Below are 22014 nucleotides of genomic sequence, written 5' to 3' on the forward strand. Positions count from 1 at the left end.
TCTGAGTTTCTCAAGGAGCAGTGGGAATGCAACATGTTCAATGTGATAAACAGTACCTCCATGTCATCTGGCTCATCCTGTTCCTCCCAGAGCTTACAGACAATTAAACTTAGTCTTGTCATATCATAGATCCCCATGCATGCAAATGAATCTGGAAAGTGATCCTACCCATTTATTTTTCTCATCTCCAATTATCTTTTTTATCTCTTCAGTTTGGAATTCATATTGAGATCTTCCTCAAGTAAAGCAATCTTAGAAGTCGACTCCGAATCTCCTTGGTTCTAGCTCCATAGATAATGGGATTGAGTACAGGAGGCACCAGCACATAGAGATTTGCCAGAAAGATGTGCACATGCTTGGGAACTCGGTTGTGACCAAAGCGGTGGGTGAGGAAGGAGAAGAAGGCAGGGATGTAGAAAACGAGGATGACACCAAGGTGGGAGCCACAGGTACTCAGAGCCTTGTGCTGGGCATCACGGGATGGCAGACGAAAGACAGCATGGAGGATAAAGCCATAGGAGATGGCAATGAGGATAGAATCCAGACCCATGGCCAGCAGAGCTACAGTCAGCCCATAGACAATATTGACAGTGATGTTGGCACAGGCCAGCCGAGCGATGCCCATATGCTCACAGTATGTATGAGCCATGACATGGCGGCCACAGTAGGGCAGTTGCCTCAGCAGGAAAATGAAGGGGGAGACAATAGCTACACTCCGGAATACACCAACAATGCTAATTCTGCCTATGACAATATGGTTGAGAATGGTTGTGTATCTCAGTGGGTTGCAAATAGCCACATATCGATCAAAGGCCATGGCCAGGAGAACTGAGGATTCCAAAGCGTAGATAGAATGGACAAAAAACATCTGGGCCAGGCATCCATCAAAGGAAATCTCACCTGCATGGAGCCACAAAATGGCCAGCATTTTGGGCACAGTGGTCGAGCTGAGAGCCAGGTCAGTGAGTGAGAGAAGACAAAGGAAGAGGTACATGGGAGCATGCAGGGCACTGTCTATCACAATGACAAGGATGATGGCAGCATTGCCAAGCAGTGCTACCAGGTACATGGCACAGAATGGAATGGCAATCCAGATATGGGCAAACTCCAGCCCTGGGATTCCTGTCAGGCAGAGAGTGTCTGGGAGACTCTTATCACTGATGTTGGAGGCTGCCATCCTTCTGGCAAATCAAGTGTTCCTTCCAAGGGTTCATGGTATGTCTACCCTGGAAAAACAGGCATGTGGTGAATTCATATGAAATGATGCCTTTTTTGTGAAATAATATTTAGACTGTTAAAAATGTTTTGTTTTTTTTTAACTTGTTCAAGCATCTGAAAAGTATTTCACTCTGAGTCCTAACATACATGCCCTTTTCTTTTTGGCAAAGATTTGTAATGATGCATTAATATTTTTTTTCCTGTTTGAATCTATCTTCCCAGAAAAATGCCCAAAGACTTACTTTTATATTTCACCTAAAGTGCCTAGTAAGAAGGTAGATGATCTTGATATGATTACATACCTCCTAATTTAGTACTTTAGTGATATGAGCATTTCTGTAGGAAAAGAAAAAGAAAAAGTGAGATAAATCAGCTCTACTTTCTGCGGAGATAATACACATATCTATGTCATAGTTAGCTCATCCTGCAAACTTACTACTGTAATTTCAGGATGTGATGGACAGCTGAGAGTGCTACATCCTGATAGATACATATGGAGGGAGAAAGTAGGTTTTCTAGATTTGACATCCACAAAGACATTCGGGAGTAGGACTCTATGTTGGCTGTAAAGGAATAGTTAGTATTGCATGTAGACCCCTTAACATATTTTGTACTTAAAAAGGCCTTCAGAATTATCCCATGAAACCCAAATTTGAGTCCAGATTCTATATCAAGAATTGTTGTGTCACCATGAACAAATTTCTTTCTTCTCTATAGCTTTCTAATTACAAAGGACATGATTCTATAGTCATTTTGTGCTTTTTTGTTTACCAAGTCTCATTGGAAAAATTCAACATTTTTGTGACTTTGCTATCTCCAAATTGAGAAAGACTTCATCTTGCTTAACGCCTTCATAGGAAGTTGAGCAAAGATTTATATTTATGGGATTAAATGTTGGGATTCCCCAAATAATTCGCCTCCCTTTAAAAAATAATCTTTATTTTCTAACAATGAATAGTCAATAGTGTGAAAATACCATTCTACAGTTCTTACTAGTGGGAAGACCAAAAGTCCAGAGATTTGAACGGATATAATTTAGATTCAGGCATGTTACTTGTGGAACTGAAATTACATCTTATATCTCTAGCTTCAGAGTTTTGTGTTTTCATCTTTCCCTACAATCCATTAGTATGACTAACACTTGAACTCATAATGCTTCCAAAGAAACCGATTTCTTTCATTTAAAAATGCAATAGTTTTACTCATTATCTAAACATCAAATACGTAAAGAGAAGTAGAAAGCCCCTTCCAACTTGCATTAGATTCTCAATTTGACACCAAATGATTCTGGGTTTAGCCTTGATACTTACCTCTGACACTAGTGGAAAGACACTCAGAGGAGAGCTGAAGTCAGTGCATTTTATCTTCTTGGCTTATTCTTTCCATCCATGGAAGATTTCAAATGGGTGTTGGAAAGTACTCTCAAAATCTATGGGTGTGAGGACCAGAAAGATTGGGTAAGAGCAGGTCCTACTGTCAGTCCTATACTTCAATTAATAAACTAAATCTGAGTTTATTTACTGAACAAAGCTGTTGGAGGATCTTATTTTAAGAACTTATGTGGATCAGAGACATGCACTTGCAGGTGGAACAGGCTGTGTTTGGAGCTCTGAGAAAGAGATGTACAGTCTCTGTGTGAAGGTGTGTGGCAGAGTATAGTCGTGCAATGACTTAGGCTGGAGTTTTGATTGGGCGAGTGAGAGCTCTATCTTTTTGTGGGTTCAGATAGATGTGTTAAGATACAAGTGAAGGGTCTGAATGTGTAATCCGTGTTCTTGGATCTCTGAGCTCATTATATGTTTTCAGTTCATCTCCATATTCCAGCTTCCTCTGGTCAAAGGTGTTGGTAAGTGAGGTTATTTATTGCTTCTCTCTATGATGCTCAGATGTGAAACTCAGGTAGCCTTCTCTAGGGATTTGATCTGTGGTAATCTGTTGAGGGAGAGAAAGATAATAATTAGTTGATAAATGAGGAAAGGAAACAGGAAAATTTTCCAGTAACATGATAAAGAATGTGGAAATGAAATATCTTATCTACATATTATATTCTCTATTCTGATCTCTTACTTCCTGTCTTCTTTGTTTCTCTCCCTTTTCTATCCTGGCCTTCTTAAATTCCCACTCATGGTAGATCAACCGGAATTCTGTGCCCATGAGGCGTAGTGAGAAATTGATGTGAATGATGAGGCAAATACTGATGTTGGATGTATATTCATAACATTGTACTATCAGACTTATCTTACAAAATGTATGTTCAAAGAAAAAATAATTAAGACTTTCATGACAATGATAGAACAGTATTAAGCAAGGCATGGGACCTTTCTGAGCATGCTCATTGCAACTAGCCAGACTGTTAAGCCAGTCTTTTTAGGAAATGACATCAGAAATGATCACTGCACCATTATCACTATTCATTGCCCTCATAGGTCAATGTCAACAAATTTCTGACTCTGAAGTCTTAGAATACCTGTCTTCTGCCTCCCATCCTCCTCCTCCATAATTCTCTTTCAAGGTTGATCCCTGCATTTGTATTGTCCAGTCTTTGAGGAATGACTCTTCTTTGTTCTTTACCTTCTTATTCTTCCAGCCTAAGGCTAAATGTATTTGTTTCCTACTGTTATCCTAAGAAACAATCACATGTTTAGCAGCTTAAAACAACAAAGATCTCTTAGAGTTTTTGTAGGTCAGATCTTTAGGGGAAAATGTGCTTTGAAACTTGGTTCATGTCTGTTCCCTATAGTTGTATAGTGAGGTTTCCATTCCTTTGCTAGGGATTCAGCTGTGACTTGCCCACATTACTTCTCATGCTTTCCAGTTGAGTCCTTCAGGTAATGATGGAATGAGTGCCTCTCATGCTTTGAATCTCTGCCTGATCTGCCGCATCGTTGTGGCTCTAGCTTGAAAAACTCTGTGCTGTTACATGATTTATGTGACTAAATTATGTCCATCTAAATCATCCAAAAGGAAAAAAATCCAGTCTTAAGGTGTAAAATTTTAATTGCATCTGCAAAGTCCATTTTGATGTTGGATCAATCTCAATAATATTTGCTTGATTTTTGAGAGATGGTAGCACTTGAAAGTGACCTGGAAACCTTCAATGACTGCCTTATAATATTGCAAGTTCTCTGCTATTCTGCCCTAAAATATTTCTTGCAGCTCTTCATTATTACATTAATTGAATTATAATGTTTCCTTATAAGTTTTCCCAGACAGACCACAAATTGGTATATTTATTCATATACATATTTTCATTACTAATATCATTTCCACATTTATTCTCATTTGTGTTTTGTACATTTTATTCCATAGACCTTGAGGGTAGGAACTTGACATTGTCACAGTTGAGAAGTTTTTTTTTTTCTTTTAATGTGGAAAAAGTTAAAGTGAAAGACACTGGAAAAGGAACAGTGGACTCTGAATTCTCCCAAATCTCTGTGTACTGAGTAGGTTTCAGGTGGGTTTCTCACTTGGGTGCATGAAACTGGTGTGGGAAGATCTTAGAGTTAACTAAGGAGTTGCTGAATCCTGTATTCTGATTCATCTCTGAGAGGGATTCTTGAAAAGTGCCTGCATTTTCTTCTTGTTAGTCTCAGAGGAATGCTGGGTATGTGAGAGGGTCTTTCTAAAAAGCAACTTTCTTACTGGTTTGCTTCAAGTGTGAGCCTGCTCTCTTTTCTTCCAGCTGTATCTGTTGGTGTTTTCCTAGAATTCAGTTGTTCATGCTACTCCAAGCATTTATTCTTATTATTCTGAACACAGAGGTCAGTGTCAATCTTCAGGTGCTCTACTCAGGAGTTAATTTCTGGAACTGAAACATAATCACCAACCTCCACTGATGCTATATGGCAGCCAGTGGGCTTCCTGCTTCCCACACAGTCACTCCCTTAATCATCCCAATCATTCTGTGATATGAGATTATTAACTATGGGTGAAAAATGAAACTGTGGTTGAGAGGCTTTGTTAAGACCAGTGGTGGAATCTGAACTCAAATCAAGGTCCACTTTCTCAAGGTAAGTGGTCGAATCTTGACTCCACATCAGTTGCTAAACTTTGTTAAGTAGCCTCATATCACACTTGCTGTCTCCCTACTAGATATTTAATAAACATTTGTGAAGAAACCAACACAGTGCTAAGTTCTCAAAACCTCATTAATAAAGGAACACATTTAATCAATAATCACATTCTGTGTTGGTCAGACATGGCACACTTGTGTTTTCATCATGCTGAGGGTCAATTTTATGGATGATCCAGGTGAGAATTTCACAGTAAATGCAAATGCTGAAATTCATTTATATTGAGCACGAACTCTCTGTTTAGTGGGGTATTTTGTTTGTTTTTTTGCTGTTGTTGTGTTTTGTATCCGACTTCAGTGGATATGATCATAGGTATAAAGTAGGAAAGACAAACCCTGAATTAGGAGATATTTAACTATTATTTTGCTACTAACTGAATATAATTGAGATAGTTGACTTCTTAGATGCTAATAACTGTTAAAATGTGGGTCCACATGCAATTTTATTGCAAGTTCCTTTTAGTTAAGATCACTGGATCACTCTTTCTCCAGCATACTAATATAATATAAGACATGAAGTAACATCAGGGAGGTGTGGAGCACTGCTGATGTTCTGTATTCCCAGAAGTCCATGAACACCTGAGCTGATGACAGCATAAGGGACTTCCTAGAAGCAGCCATATATTGCTAAGGCCAGTTAGTTGGCAGAGGTAACTGTGGGCTATGATCAGGGCATGCAGGGCCCCCAGTATTGCTCTCCCTTTCAATGCAAGAGATCAATCAAGCAGGTGAGTTGAAGTTCTAGAAACTCCAAATTCAGATTTTAAGCCACCTACCCTTAACTTAGAAACCCAAGTGCTAAGATATAGCAATCTGAAGAATAAAAATCTACTACTCTGATTATTTATTATATGCCTATATAATTTTCTTTCTGCTTTCATATTTTCTATCCATTGCTCTTGATCTCTGAAATCCCACCATGGTTTCTGATTCACACATTACTTCCTCATAGGAATATCCCATCAGGCTGCATTTTGAAGGTGGATGTCTTTATGTAAACAAGCATCCCATACTTATCTCACAAGCATCTGGTATCAGAAGATGCATAAAAAGACCCTGGTGTGTTAGAAGTCATGTGGAAGGATCCTATTTATGCTAAATGATTCCCAAAGATGGGGAGGTCTATTTATTGCACAGAGAGACAAACCAAAATTTACCGGAAAGCTTACAGGTAAGGAAAACAAAGTGGACTTAACATGTGGAATTAATGCAAAATTGTATCCTGAGATAAAAGGACAGAGGAATCTTGAATGTAGATGCAGGAACAAAGGCAGATGAAAGTCTGGTTGAGGATATAAGCAGGTTTTAAAAACCAGAGTTGCAAATTATTTGCTCCTGAGAATTTTCACTTTGGATTTTCACAACCACATTAGGTAAACTTATTAGCATTAGCATCTCTACTTTGACATAAAAGATTTAAAACTCGGAAGCTTGAGTGACTCACTGAGCATTTCTTTTCATCTGTCCCTTGCACTAAGTACAGCATCGGTAATGACCGAAACCATGAGTTAAGGATCAGGGTTGAATTTTAGAGCTGGTGACAGAGGAGAGAAGATTCACAGTGTTATAATGCAAGTCATGCAAAGAAGTATTCATGATAGAAGATGCATATCTAGGTTATGAGGTGCAGAGAGAGTTACTTCTACTGGTATAGATCAGCCACATATTCATGAAAGAGGGCATCTGTGGACTTCAGCCAAGGAAGATGATTTGAACAGATATGTACATAAATCAGGCAAACACTAATAAGTACTGCATCAGTGTATTAAGATTTGTATAACACCAAGAAGCCATATGTGTGTATCTGTTTAGATACATGAGGAAGAAAATTTCGAGAACTGAGGCTAGAAATATTGATTTAATACTGACCAAAGGGACCTTTAATTCTAGGCTAATGAATTCAAATGTGACCATTTGTTAATGATAGACTACTTAAAGATTTAATTAGAAAAGTACATTGTCATAATAACATTTCAAAATATTCATTCTAGACAAGTTTGGTGGCACACACCTGTAATCCTAGTGACTATGATTTTGTGCAGGAAGATTGTGAGTTCAAGGGCAACCTCAGCAACTTAGCAAAACCATGAGCAAAGTTATTGAAATACTGTCTCAAAATGAAAAATAAGAAGGACTGGGGAGTCCAGTAGTAAAGTGATTTTGGGTAGAATTCCTGGTGTAGATACTTAAATAAATAAATGCTTGTAGCTGAAATTGGAGATGAATTAGAGTGAGGTTAGGAATTTATTAGGAGGCTTTTATTATGGTATAATAATGTGATAGTTTGGGTCTGAAGTGTGGGAAGAAAAGAAGAAAGGTGCTAACAGAGACATCTGGGGTCAGTGTTTTCATAAACTGTTATCTTATTTAAAGTACTTGGCAAAGGAAAAGGAGGAGGCAAAGTGATATTGGAAATTTGAGTCTCTACATTGGGCATAACACCAAAGAGAAAACAGGTGAAAAACTGATTCTGGGATATACATAAATTTTAATGAATTTAATGGATTTCAGGAATGATATACTATTGGATCATGATACAAACTTTAAGAAATTACTTCCAAATAGCAGAAATATCAGTACAGGGGAGGGAACAGGAGGAGGGAAGAATGGCAGAAAGGGGAAGTACCAGGGACTGAATTAGGACAAATTGTGTTCCATGCTTCTATAATTATGTCAAAATGAATCCTCATGTTATGTTTAAGTATATAGAACGAATAAAAAAGAAAATACATTCAGGAAATTCAGTTCTTCAGGGAGAAAAGCAATGCCATAAGTGAAATGGATGAAGAATAAAGTGGATGGAGGAAACATGGAAGTCCAGCACATCTTGAGGAACACTTGGAAGTTTGACTTCATGGGTATCCATCTTCCTGTGCATTTATCTTCCATCTGGATGAGTGGTTGGAAGAAACCAGTAACTATGTGGTTAGGGAGCTGGGAGTCATAGTGAGGTAGTGGAGGTGCGAGAACATGAAAGATGGGAAGAGGAAAAGGTTGAGTAAGAGGTTTGCTCTGGAATGGACATAAGAGTTGAGAAAGAAGTGACAAGGAGAGTTTTTTTCTTGTCTTGAAAAAAATGATATCAATGAATTGAACAGAAAAAGAGTTTGTATTTTTAATCTGAGAAAGAGTGCTAGACACAGGTATAAAGGAGGGTCACTTCACTTGTCTTGCCAGCCGGGCACATTGAGGAAAATCAGATTTCAGAAATCTTAGTAACAATGAGAGGCATGGATGAGTGTTAGAGTGAACAATAGTGATTATTGCTCTAAAGTGAGGGACTAGGTGATGTATGAGAGATTAGAAATACTAGGCAGAGGCCATGCATAACACTTGGTTTGTCTTCTTTGCAGGCCAGGGGCCCTATCATCTAGGCAGCAGTGCAGCATGGGAGGAGACACCCACAACAGCTCAGGGTTGCCTCCTTTCACCTTGACAGGACTCCCACGGCTGGAGGCCTCCCAGCACTGGATGATTTTGCTCCTTGGACTCCTCTACACTGTCTCAATCGTGGGCAATAGCCTGATCCTTTTCATTATCAAGGAGGAGCAGAGCTTGCATCAGCCTATGTACTATTTCCTGTCCCTGCTCTCAGTTAATGACCTGGGTGTGTCTTTCTCCACGCTGCCCACAGTACTGGCCACATTTTGCTTCCACATAAGAGAAATCAGTTTCAATTCCTGCATGGTCCAAATGTTCTTTATTCATTTTTTCTCTTTCATCGAGTCTGGGATCCTGCTGGTCATGAGCTTCGACCGCTATGTGGCCATCTGTCACCCCCTGCGCTATGCTACAGTGCTCACTGATGCCCGTGTGGTGCAGATGGGCATATCTGCTATTATCCGCAGTTTCTGCATGATTTTCCCTCTGCCTTTGCTTCTGTTGAGGCTGCCCTTCTGCAAGGCCAACGTGCTCTCCCATGCCTACTGCTTGCATTCAGATCTGATCCGCCTGCCCTGTGGTGATGTCACCATCAATAATATCTTTGGTCTAGTCATTGTCATCTCTACCTTTGGCCTGGATTCTGCACTCATTCTCCTCTCTTATGTGCTCATACTGCGTTCTGTGCTTGCCATTGCCTCCAGGGAGGAACGACTGAAGACGCTCAACACGTGTGTGTCACATATGTGTGCTGTGTTCATCTTCTATGTGCCCATGGTTGGCGTGTCCATGGCTGCTCGATATGGGAGGTATGCCCCACCCTATGTACACACACTCATGTCCCTTATTTATCTATTTGTGCCTCCGATGCTCAACCCTGTCATCTATTCCATCAAAACCAAAGAAATTCGGCAAAGGCTTTGCAAAATTCTTCTGAGAAGGAAGTTTTGAACAGAAAATATTTGAAAAATCTAGTCAAGGGTATGTTTGCCATTATTTCACAAAATTGCTTTCAAGACTGTCCTGATGAGGAATTTTTAATATCCTTTTGTCATTTATCTTACCATTAAGATTCTGCCCATGAGATATTTGCTGTAAGCCTGGAAATAATTCAAATCAAGCCAAAAGTTTTGCAAGGTAAAGTGGGCTAGAATTTATTAAAAATACTTGATCCCTTTCTTTCTTTCTTTTTCTTTTTGGTACACTGGGAATTAAACCCAGGGGTGCTTAACCACTAAGTAACATCCCAACCCCGCTGTCTTTTAAATTTTGAGACACTGTCACAGTACTTCCTTAGGGCTCACTAAGTTTTCCAGTCTGACCTTGTTCTTTCCAGTCTGCTTTAGCCTGCTGAGTTGTTGGGATTATAGGTGTGCGCCACCATACCAGGCTTCTTATTTCTTTTTAATCGCATAAATGAACATTCTCATAATTGGTCTCTCATTTTTTATGATATGTTTGTTATCTTGTTTAAAGTGAAACATCACATAGGAAATTATTTATTACCAATGGAAACATAGTTTTGATGAGCAAGGGATTTTTCTCACATTTATTTCATCCAATCAATATTTGTGATAATCAGACACACACCCAAAAACTAGACATGGTAATATTTATTTTATATACCACACCCTATCCACCTGGCCTTTTAACTTTACATACACTGTATTCAATGATTTAACTTTTAAATAATATTAATATTTGACAAGTTTATATTATAATTTAAAGTATATTATCTATGTGTGTATGTTAACAAGCAATGAAAGAAACAATGAAGTGGAAGGACGATGTAACAAGACTTAGGAAATAGGTACAAGGATGTGTTCTCTCTATACATATGTCTCTGTGGTCTGTTAAGATTTGGGGGTATCTATTTAAGACCAAAAAAAAATTAAAAAAGAGAAAATCAAGAAATTAAGTATTTAAGACATTAAAATATAAAATACTTTGTGACGTGATTGAAAACACCTGGAAGAAGTAAATTGGTGTGAATCAAAAGGAGAGAGAAGTATTAGAAAGTGATCCTTAAACAGTCTTCAAAACAGATATACCTCTGGAAGATGGCATCAAATGAAAAAAATAAGAAGACATCACATATATTAGCAGGTTAGAGATGTTTTTAAAATCATAGTGGAATAACTTATTAATGAATTTAAATCTTGGGTAACTTGATAAATTGAGGGAAATAATAAATATAAATATATGAAGAATTAAGTAATAATTAAGGAAGACATAAATAATTATAGAGTAATTATACTGCCAATCACATCTAAAACATTACAGTACAAGATCTTTCCCTTTCTTTAAGCACCACATTTTAAGAGTTTATTCCTCTTATATTATACACACATATACATTACACACACACACACACATATTTAATGAGAAAAATTGTTGGAAAACTCTGCAAAAAGGCAAATATAATCCTGATGAAGTATACTGAATAAGATAATATCAGCAAAAAAAACCTGTAAGCTATGTTAATGAAAGCAGGTATATGCACTATAATTGTGAATACAATTAAAGAATATAGACAGAAGAATAAAACATTTTAAAATTAAAATAATAGAAATCTCTCAATATGTTTTATCATATTAATGAGGATAATAATGAAAAATGTAACTAATAGCAGATTTCAATAAAGGTGAAATGAAAAAAAAATACATCCTACATAAAAATAAATCCATTTAGGCTGTGTGTAGTGGCACACAACTGTAATCCCAGCGGATCAGGAAGCTGAGGCAGGAGAATCATGAGTTCAAAGCCAGCCTCAGCAAAAGTGAAGTGCAAAAGAACTCAGTGAGACCCTGTCTCTAAATAAAATATAAAATAGGGATGGAGATGTGGTTCAGTGGTTGAGTGCCCCTGAGTTGAATCCCCAGCAACCCCCCGAAATAAATAAATAAATAAATAAATAAATAGATTTATTTATTTTCTTTATTTGCTAGATCATCTACTTTCTAGCTAAAATAAGATAAAAATAATTTTTCCATTTCTTAAACTCTCTTATTTACCATTTTGAAGGTATCTTTGATCAAAGTCATAGAACTTATGAGAGAAATGAGTGATTTTACCTATTGCTATATCTGCAATTGAACCCTAACTCCTAGCCATTCTACATTGACTTTGATACATTCTGTCTTACCTCTACATCACCTCTATGGCAGTTATCAAATAGTATTATAGCTGCTGACTTTTGGGGGGTAAAAATAACTAACATATGTTATTGTTAAATATTTGTACATTTTTTGTATGAAAAAATTGGAAGGATGAACAGAATATTTTTAGCACTTTCTGTAGTTTATACTATACAACAAACTATATTATAAACATAATATAGATTAGTTTTTCAGTTTTTGAGATTTTGGAAGATGTATTTTCTACTATACTCTATTTTCTACTTTTGTATAATACATTCACATTTTGTTTGAAGTAATATGAGACAGGGACAGAGGGAGGGAGGGGAGATAAAGAGAGACACTGAGAAACAGTCAACTGAGAGTGGTTTGGGAGCTCTAAGGAGCTCAGCTTCATACTTGGCTTTGAACACTGGTGTCCTGCTGAACACTGGTGCCTTTCTGCCCTTCTCAAGGACCAAGTGTCTCCTGGTCCTAGCACAGTGATTCTCTTCTGCCGCAGTCCGGCTGCAGCAAAATAACCCGGGGGGGTGCGGGGGTGACGAGCAACTTGTGTAGATTGATATAGCAGGAGTGGGAGCCCTTTATTGTAGGACCAGAGCGGTATATATACATTCCACACAGCTTATCTAATTAACATAAACTAGATACAGCAGTCAACCAATAAGGAATCTCCACACTTAATGGCTTGCTGGCGTTACTTCACAAACCACTCCCTCTGGCAAAATGCCAGGCGCCATCCTGACTTGTTTGCAGACTCTAACACTCTTCCAGGTGTTTCCATGGTGTTGTGGAGGGCCCAACCACTATCCATGGGAACTTCAAGATCCTCTTCCCCTGGCACTCAGGGGTTGAGTGCACATTGGGAACACATCATATTTCATTGCTCACATCCCACTTCACCTGAAGGCAGTGCTAGCCAGAATGTATCCCCTGTAATCAAAGAATAACATCAGATAATTTGTTTAAAACAAAACAACAGAACATTCTATCTGTGGCATGCCTGATGTCAGTACTACCAATCCCATGTTTTCTCTTTGTTAATGTGGGCTAACTAGACCAGTGATTTGAAATTTCTAGGCTAATTTTCCAGCTTCAACAGAATATTCATACAAATAATACTATTATTTTTACCACTTGACTGTGGTGTGATTCACATTCAAACACTCTATATATTTAATATATACAACTTAATGAGTTTGAAGATAAATATGCAGTCATGAAAACATCACCACAATCTATACTACAAACATATCTATTGATAACCTACCTATCTCTTGAGGTTTCTTTCTGTTCTACTTATTAATTGTGTTAGAGTACTTCCTTGGTAAGTACATGTTCTAGGGAGACATTCCAAAATGTAACTAAAACTAACAAACAAAAATATCCATTCTCTAAGAAAATTGTGATGTATCAATTGTCCAAATAGCTTTGTTAATTAGAAGCACTGTGTATATCCCTAGGACTCATTCTCCTTAACTGAAACTTTATAACCTTTGATAAACAAGTGCTCAATTTCCTGATAGCTTTTGTTATGTGTCAAGTAAAGGTAAAAGGGATATTATTTATATTATTTAAAAAGAATGTATATAGCTTGTATCAGCAAGTCCATGAGATAAGCAGAACTATTTTTATTGTATTACAGGTACATCTGTGAGGCAACAGAACAGATGGAAAGACTTGCTCAGGATAGCACAGCCTATGGGGAGGGGAAGCAGGTGGTGAACTAACACAGTCTGTCTCTCAAGGTCAAGACTAGTTGGATTTGGAGTTGGTAACACCACTGAGGAAACACTTGCAATTCCTGTCTGTCCTTTTGTTGTATTCTACAGTCAGACTTGTCTCACACTGATGGTCTTCCTTTATGCTGGACACCTACAAGATGGCAAAACACAAAGGGACTCATCCATTCATTCTGGAACTATTTGTTGAACACTCATGACATGCCAGACCCTTTGTTAGACAGAAATAGAATTCTTGGAGAATAAATAATTTTTTGTCACTTACCCTCTGAACTAGCAGTTGTGACCATTCAGCATACTGGTTAAGAGTGCTTAGGTTTTAAATGCTAGTTCTGTCACTTACATGTTCTGTGACTGTGAAAAAGTGATTTAACTCACTGTACCTGAGTTTCTTCAGAGGTACAATATAGATAATATTAGTATTTTTATAAGGCGTTTCTGAAGTTTAAATGAAATGATACAGTCAATCACCACACAAAACTCTCATTAAGAATGAATGGATGGGGCTGGGGATGTGGCTCAAGCAGTAATGTGCTCACCTGGCGTGTACAGGGCTCTGGGTTCGATCCTCAGCACCACATACAAATAGAAAAAGATATTGTGTCCACTGAAAACTGAGAAATAAATATTAAAAAATTCTCTCTCTCTCTCTCTCTGTCTTAAAAAAAAAAAGAAAAGAATGAATTGATGGGCCATGTCCACTGTGCTATCACTATTCACCTAGCTTATGGAGAACTGGACCATGACTGGACCATCAGCCCCAGGGATAATGAGTCCTGTGAGACTTCAGAAGCAAACAGGGGATACATGGAAATCGAACAGTCAGTGAAATCTTCTAAGGCCCCATCCTTAAATGTAGAAAAGGAAGGCAGCTATTTCTTTTTTCATCTTACTATTTTTGCTTTCTGAATTGCTATTCTTTATGTTACATACCACAACAAAAGGAAGATTTTCCTCCTACTTCAAAGCAGGAAATGGCTCGATGGCCTTTGTTCCAAAATGGTGGAATATCATCATCTAGACCAGAACGTTAATGAGGCCATCCTTCTCTAAAGATTACCAATGATTATATTTTTTAAAGCATTATGATTTGAGTTTGCTCATTATATAATTTTATTTGCTTGCAGTTTTATATGATATTGTGCAGATGTTTGCCCCAGGCAGTTGGTACTTAAATGAGAGGCAGATCTCTTTTGCTTTGGTGCTTTGGAAACTGAATGTCACAAACAGAGAGTATATAATTTTTAAATCTACATTTTTAGAGCTGAATGCAATCAGGTGTCTGAAATGTGAGTTAAGCATTGCCTTACATTTACACTGGTAGTTTTTGTTATTTTCCATTCATTGTACTTATTCTGGAAGTAATACTACTTTTAAAATATCCCAGACTTGTAACTAAATTCTAACATAGTACTATTAACTTAGATTAATTCTCTGCCACCCAGATACTATTTTTTAAACACATATTACTTTGTGATCCCAAACCAAAATGTGCAAGGGTGTATGTAATAATATTTTTCATTCAAGTAACATGCTTTTTTTTTCTCTACAGAAAACTGCTTTGTGTATTTTAGGCAATTAAATTATAGTTTAAGATAATAAGACTGCTCAATCCCACTACAGTTTTAGATAACATATTAAGTGTGTCTAAAAATTCTGGTAGAAGAGACTAAATTTTTGGTGAACATAGATAAAATGTTATATAGATGTCATTTTTTGGTTTCAATTACAGAATTAAATTATAGGTAGAAACTGATAAAATATTAAACAGATGAAGAATTACTTGTAATTAGCAGTTGATTGTACCACAGATTCCTCGAAAGTTTCAAGCAGTGGGCAGAGTTTAAAATTATATGACTTGTTCATTTTGGTTCTTATTGTATAGTAAGGTTGAGTAAATTTTAGCACCCATTATCACTTAAATAAGACTATCTTAGACTTTCAAATTAAATTTATATCTGAGTGAAGTTGTTTGTATACATAAAAGATATATGTGTATAATGACCTTTTCCTCTCCTGGAATGGTTTTATTTTCTTGTTTGTTTATTTTTATAGCAACTGTAAATTATTTACTATATTTTCTTTGAGTCTATGACAAACAATTGATCAGTATGTAAACAAGTGATTTGAACCATGTTTGACTTACAAGTGAAACTACAACTTATCAGAAAGCATCACCTCTACTGTGTGTTAATCAAAGCTCAGGCGAGCCATAGTCATGTGCTTTGTGTAGAGATGGAAGAAGCATCATCCTTCCTCTTGGTTGAATACTTGATTGTCCCAGTGAGGAAGGAAAGCACAATGGAAATACACCTGAACTGTTTTATTGCAGTAATTTTTTCTTATCTGACATTGTGTTATTTAATATTTTGAATAGGATTTTTAAAAATGAATACAAGATATATTTTTTTAAAAAATGCATGGAGGAGGAGCAGCGGCCTGCTGAGAGGCTGAGCCGCCCCCTCCCCCTGCGCCGGCAAAGTAGAGGGAACTGTGACCACACACAGAGCAGGCCCAGCGGCCTGCTGAGGGGCAGAGCCGCCCCCCACCCCCCGCGCCTGCCAGGTAGGGGAACTGTGACCATGGACAGAAAAGGCCCAGTGGTCCGCGGTGGGACAGAGCTTCCAATCACTCCTGCAAGGTAGGCGGGCCTGCGACCCACCGGCAGAAGAGGAGCAGCGGCCTGCTGAGAGGCAGAACCGCCCCCTCCCCCCCGCACCTGCAAGGTAGACGGAACTGTGACCACCATCAGAACAAGCCAGACCTGCAACCGAGAGACAGAACAGGCCCAGTGGCCTGAGGAAGGGTAGAGCCGCCCCCCCCCCCGCGCCTGCAAGGTAGGCGGACCTGTGACCCACTGGCAGTACAGCCCCAGAGGCCTGCAGAGGGGCAGTGCCGCTGCCTGCACCTGCAAAGTAGACAGAACTGTGACCACCGACAGAACAAGCCTAGCGGCCCGCAGAGGGACAGAGCCACCGCCCGCGCCTGCGAGGGAGACTTTGCAACTATACAAGACCAATATAAATATATAGGGGGAAAATTCAATAGCACAACAGTTTCACCAAGTAGAAAGGAACGCGAACAGTATGAAGAGACAAGGAAAGAAAGGACCACAAGCATTGCAGGTCAACTCAACGTTAGAAGAGGTAATAGCTGCAGCAGATGGAATGTCAGATAAAGAATTCAGGATATACATGCTTCAGATGATCTGGAGTCTCAAGGAAGACATCAGACAGCAAAATCAGACAATGAAAGATCACTTCAACAATGAATTACATAAACAAATCCAAGAAGCAAAAGATCAACTATACAGGGAGATAGAGGTTATAAAAAACAAACAAACAGAAATCCTAGAAATGCAGGAAGCAATAAGCCAACTTAAAAACTCAATTGAGAATACTACCAGCAGAGTAGAACACTTAGAAGACAGAACATCAGACAATGAAGATAAAGTATTTCAACTGGAAAAGAACATAGACAGCTCAGCAAGACTGTTAAGAAACCATGAGCAGAACATCCAAGAAATATGGGATAACCTCAAGAGACCAAATTTAAGAGTCATTGGGATACAGGAAGGGACAGAGTTTCAAACCAAAGGAATGAGCAATCTATTCAATGAAATAATATGAGAAAACTTCCCAGACTTGAAGAATGAGACAGAACCCCAAATCCTAGAAGCCTACAGGACGCCGAATGTGCAAAATCATAAGAGATCCACACCTAGACACATTATAATGAAGATGCCCAACATACAGAATAAGGAGAGAATTTTAAAAGCTACAAGAGAAAGGAAGCAGATCACATTTAGGGGTAAGCCAATCAGGATAACAGCTGATCTTTCAACACAGACTCTGAAAGCTAGAAGATCCTGGAATAACATATTTCAAACACTGAAAGAAAATGGGTTCCAACGAAAAATTGTGTTTCCAGCGAAATTAAGCTTCAGGATGGAAGATGAAATTAAAACCTTCCACGATAAACAAAAGTTAAAAGAATTTGCAGCTAGAAAACCATCTCTTCAAAACATCCTTGGCAAAACATTACAGGAAGAGGAAATGGAAAATAACAATGAAAACCAACAGTGGGAGGTAGGACAGTAAAGGGGGGAAAATAATCAAAGAGGAAAACAAACCATGTTTAGTAACATAAATAAACAAATATGGCTGGAAGAACAACCCATATCTCAATAATAACCCTAAATGTTAATGGCTTAAACTCACCAATCAAGAGACACAGGCTAGTAGAATGGATCACAAAACAAGACCCAACAATATGCTGCCTACAGGAGACGCATTTGATAGGAAAAGACATACATAGGCTGAAGGTGAAAGGTTGGGAAAAATCATATCACTCATATGGACTTCGGAAACAAGCAGGCGTGTCCATACTCATATCAAATAAAATAGATTTCAAGCCAAAGTTAATCAGAAGAGATAAAGAGGGACACTACATACTGCTCAAGGGAACCATACACCAACAAGACATAACAATCATAAATATATATGCCCCAAACAATGGTGCAGCTATGTTCATCAAACAAACTCTTCTCAAGTTCAAGAGTCTAATAGACCACCATACAATAATCATGGGAGACCTCAACACACCTCTATCACCACTGGACAGATCTTCCAAACAAAAGTTGAATAAGGAAACTATAGAACTCAATAACACAATTAATAACCTAGACTTAATTGACATATATAGAATATACCACCCAACATCAAGCAGTTACACTTTTTTTCTCAGCAGCACATGGATCCTTCTCAAAAATAGATCATATATTATGTCACAGGGCAACTCTTAGACAATATAAAGGAGTAGAGATAATACCATGCATCCTATCTGATCATAATGGAATGAAACTGAAAATCAACGATAAAAGAAGGAAGGGAAAAGAATACATCACTTGGAGAATGAACAATAGGTTACTGAATGATCAATGGGTTATAGAAGACATCAAGGAAGAAATTAAAAAATTCTTAGAGATTAATGAAAACACAGACACAACATATCGGAATCTATGGGACACATTGAAAGCAGTTCTAAGAGGAAAATTCATTGCTTGGAGTTCATTCCTTAAAAAAAGAAAAAACCAACAAATAAATGATCTCATACTTCATCTCAAAATCCTAGAAAAAGAAGAGCAAAACAACAGCAAAAGAAGTAGAAGGCAAGAAATAATTAAAATCAGAGCTGAAATTAATGAAATCGAAACAAAAGAAACAATTGAAAAAACTGACAAAACTAAAAGTTGGTTCTTTGAAAAAATAAACAAAATCGACAGACCCTTAGCCATGCTAGCGAAGAGAAGAAGAGAGAGAACTCAAATTACTAACATACGGGATGAAAGAGGCAATATCACAACAGACACTTCAGAAATACAGAAGATAATCAAAAATTATTTTGAATCCTTATACTCCAATAAATTAGAAGATAGTGAAGGCATAGATAAATTTCTTAAGTCATATGATCTGCCCAGATTGAGTCAGGAGGATATAGACAACCTAAACAGACCAATATCAATTGAGGAAATAGAAGAAACCATCAAAAGACTACCAACTAAGAAAAGCCCAGGACCGGATGGGTATACAGCAGAGTTTTACAAAACCTTTAAAGAGGAACTAATACCAATACTTTTCAAGCTACTTCGGGAAATAGAAAAAGAGGGAGAACTTCCAAATTCATTCTACGAGGCCAACATCACCCTGATACCTAAACCAGACAAAGACACTTCAAAGAAAGAAAACTACAGACCAATATCTCTAATGAACCTAGATGCAAAAATCCTCAATAAAATTCTGGCCACTCGGATACAAAAACTTATCAAAAAAATTGTGCACCATGATCAAGTAGGATTCATCCCTGGGATGCAAGGCTGGTTCAATATACGGAAATCAATAAACGTTATTCACCACATCAATAGACTTAAAAATAAGAATCATATGATCATCTCGATAGATGCGGAAAAAGCATTCGACAAAGTACAGCATCCCTTTATGTTCAAAACTCTAGAAAAACTAGGGATAACAGGAACATACCTCAATATTGTAAAAGCAATCTATGCTAAGCCTCAGGCTAGCATCATTCTGAATGGAGAAAAATTGAAGGCATTCCCTCTAAAATCTGGAACAAGACAGGGATGCCCTCTCTCACCACTTCTGTTCAACATAGTTCTCGAAACACTGGCCAGAGCAATTAGACAGACGAAAGAAATTAAAGGCATAAAAATAGGAAAAGAAGAACTTAAATTATCACTATTTGCAGATGACATGATTCTATACCTAGCAGACCCAAAAGGGTCTACAAAGAAACTATTAGAGCTAATAAATGAATTCAGCAAAGTGGCAGGATATAAAATCAACACGCATAAATCAAAGGCATTCCTGTATATCAGCGACAAATCCTCTGAAATGGAAATGAGGACAACCACTCCATTCACAATATCTTCAAAAAAAATAAAATACTTGGGAATCAACCTAACAAAAGAGGTGAAAGACTTATACAATGAAAACTACAGAACCCTAAAGAGAGAAATAGAAGAAGATCTTAGAAGATGGAAAAATATACCCTGTTCATGGATAGGCAGAACTAACATCATCAAAATGGCGATATTACCAAAAGTTCTCTATAGGTTTAATGCAATGCCAATCAAAATCCCAACGGCATTTCTTGTAGAAATAGAGAAAGCAATCATGAAATTCATATGGAAAAATAAACGACCCAGAATAGCAAAAACAATGCTAAGCAGGAAGTGTGAATCAGGCGGTATAGTGATACCAGACTTCAAACTATACTACAGAGCAATAGTAACAAAAACAGCATGGTACTGGTACCAAAACAGGCGGGTGGACCAATGGTACAGAATAGAGGACACAGAAACCAATCCACAAAACTACAACTACCTTATATTTGATAAAGCGGCTAAAAGCATGCAATGGAGGAAGGATAGCATCTTCAACAAATGGTGCTGGGAAAACTGGAAATCCATATGCAACAAAATGAAACTGAATCCCTTTCTCTCGCCATGCACAAAAGTTAATTCAAAATGGATCAAGGAGCTTGATATCAAATCAGAGACACGCCGTCTGATAGAAGAAAAAGTTGGCTACGATCTACATACTGTGGGGTCGGGCTCCAAATTCCTCAATAGGACACCCATAGCACAAAAGTTAATAACTAGAATCAACCAATGGGACTTACTCAAACTAAAAAGTTTTTCTCAGCAAAAGATACAATAAGAGAGGTAAATAGGGAGCCTACATCCTGGGAACAAATCTTTACTCCTCACACTTCAGATAGAGCCCTAATATCCAGAGTATACAAAGAACTCAAAAAATTAGACAATAAGAGAACAAACAACCCAATCAACAAATGGGCCAAGGACCTGAACAGACACTTCTCAGAGGAGGACAAACAATCAATCAACAAGTACATGAAAAAATGCTCACCATCTCTAGCAGTCAGAGAAATGCAAATCAAAACCACCCTAAGATACCATCTCACTCCAGTTAGATTGGCAGCCATTATGAAGTCAAACAACAACAAGTGCTGGCGAGGATGTGGGGAAAAGGGTACACTTGTACATTGCTGGTGGGACTGCAAATTGGTGCAGCCAATTTGGAAAGCAGTATGGAGATTTCTTGGAAAGCTGGGAATGGAGCCACCATTTGACCCAGCTATTCCCCTTCTCGGTCTATTCCCTAAAGACCTAAAAAGAGCATGCTACAGGGACACTGCTACATCGATGTTCATAGCAGCACAATTCACAATAGCAAGACTGTGGAACCAACCTAGATGCCCTTCAATGGATGAATGGATAAAAAAAATGTGGCATTTATACACAATGGAGTATTACTCTGCATTAAAAAATGACAAAATCATAGAATTTACAGGGAAATGGATGGCATTAGAGCAGATTATGCTAAGTGAAGCTAGCCAATCCCTAAAAAACAAATGCCAAATGTCTTCTTTGATATAAGGAGAGTAACTAAGAACAGAGTAGGGTCGAAGAGCATGAGAAGAAGATTAACATTAAACAGGGATGAGAGGTGGGAGGGAAAGGGAGAGAGAAGGGAAAATGCATGGAAATGGAAGGAGACCCTCAGAGTTATACAAAAGTACATACAAGAGGAAGTGAGGGGAAGGGGAAAAATAATATAAGGGGGACAAACGAATGTCAGTAGAGGGGCAGAGAGAGAGAGGGAGGGGAGGGGAGGGGAGGGGAGGGGTATAGTAGAGGATAGGAAAGGCAGCAGAATACAACAGACACTAGTATGGCAATATGTAAATCAATGGATGTGTAACTGATGTGATTCTGCAATCTCTATATGGGGTAAAAATGGGAGCTCATAACCCACTTGAATCAAATTGTGAAATATGATATATGAAGAACTATGTAATGTTTTGAACAGCCAACAATAAAAAATTTAAAAAAAAAAAGAAAAAAGAAAATCAGTAAGACAAA

The 22014-nt window shown here is 37.9% G+C and overlaps 2 protein-coding genes across 2 annotated transcripts; one reads left to right on the plus strand and one right to left on the minus strand.

Annotated features, from left to right (window-relative positions):
• Positions 1-220: 220 nt before the first annotated feature.
• LOC124091218 (olfactory receptor 52D1) lies at positions 221-1177 on the minus strand. Its single transcript, XM_046442186.1, has one exon. The coding sequence runs from the start codon at positions 1175-1177 to the stop codon at positions 221-223; it is 957 nt and encodes a 318-aa protein (XP_046298142.1).
• Positions 1178-8677: 7500 nt separating this feature from the next.
• On the plus strand, positions 8678-9622 carry LOC124091238 (olfactory receptor 51I1-like). The gene has a single exon (XM_046442209.1). It carries the CDS (start codon positions 8678-8680, stop codon positions 9620-9622), a length of 945 nt encoding a protein of 314 aa, XP_046298165.1.
• The last annotated feature ends 12392 nt before the right edge of the window (positions 9623-22014 follow it).

This window comes from Marmota monax, unplaced genomic scaffold (genome assembly GCF_021218885.2).
Source record: "Marmota monax isolate L192 unplaced genomic scaffold, Marmota_monax_Labrador192_F-V1.1 WCK01_AAM20220418_F8-fsc00068, whole genome shotgun sequence".
Classification (NCBI taxonomy): Eukaryota; Metazoa; Chordata; class Mammalia; order Rodentia; family Sciuridae; genus Marmota; species Marmota monax.

Bases quoted from the DNA above. Each gene is read 5' to 3' on its own strand.
- LOC124091238 (XM_046442209.1), top strand. From the start codon at position 8,678: ATGGGAGGAGACACCCACAACAGCTCAGGGTTGCCTCCTTTCACCTTG.
- LOC124091218 (XM_046442186.1), bottom strand. From the start codon at position 1,177: ATGGCAGCCTCCAACATCAGTGATAAGAGTCTCCCAGACACTCTCTGC.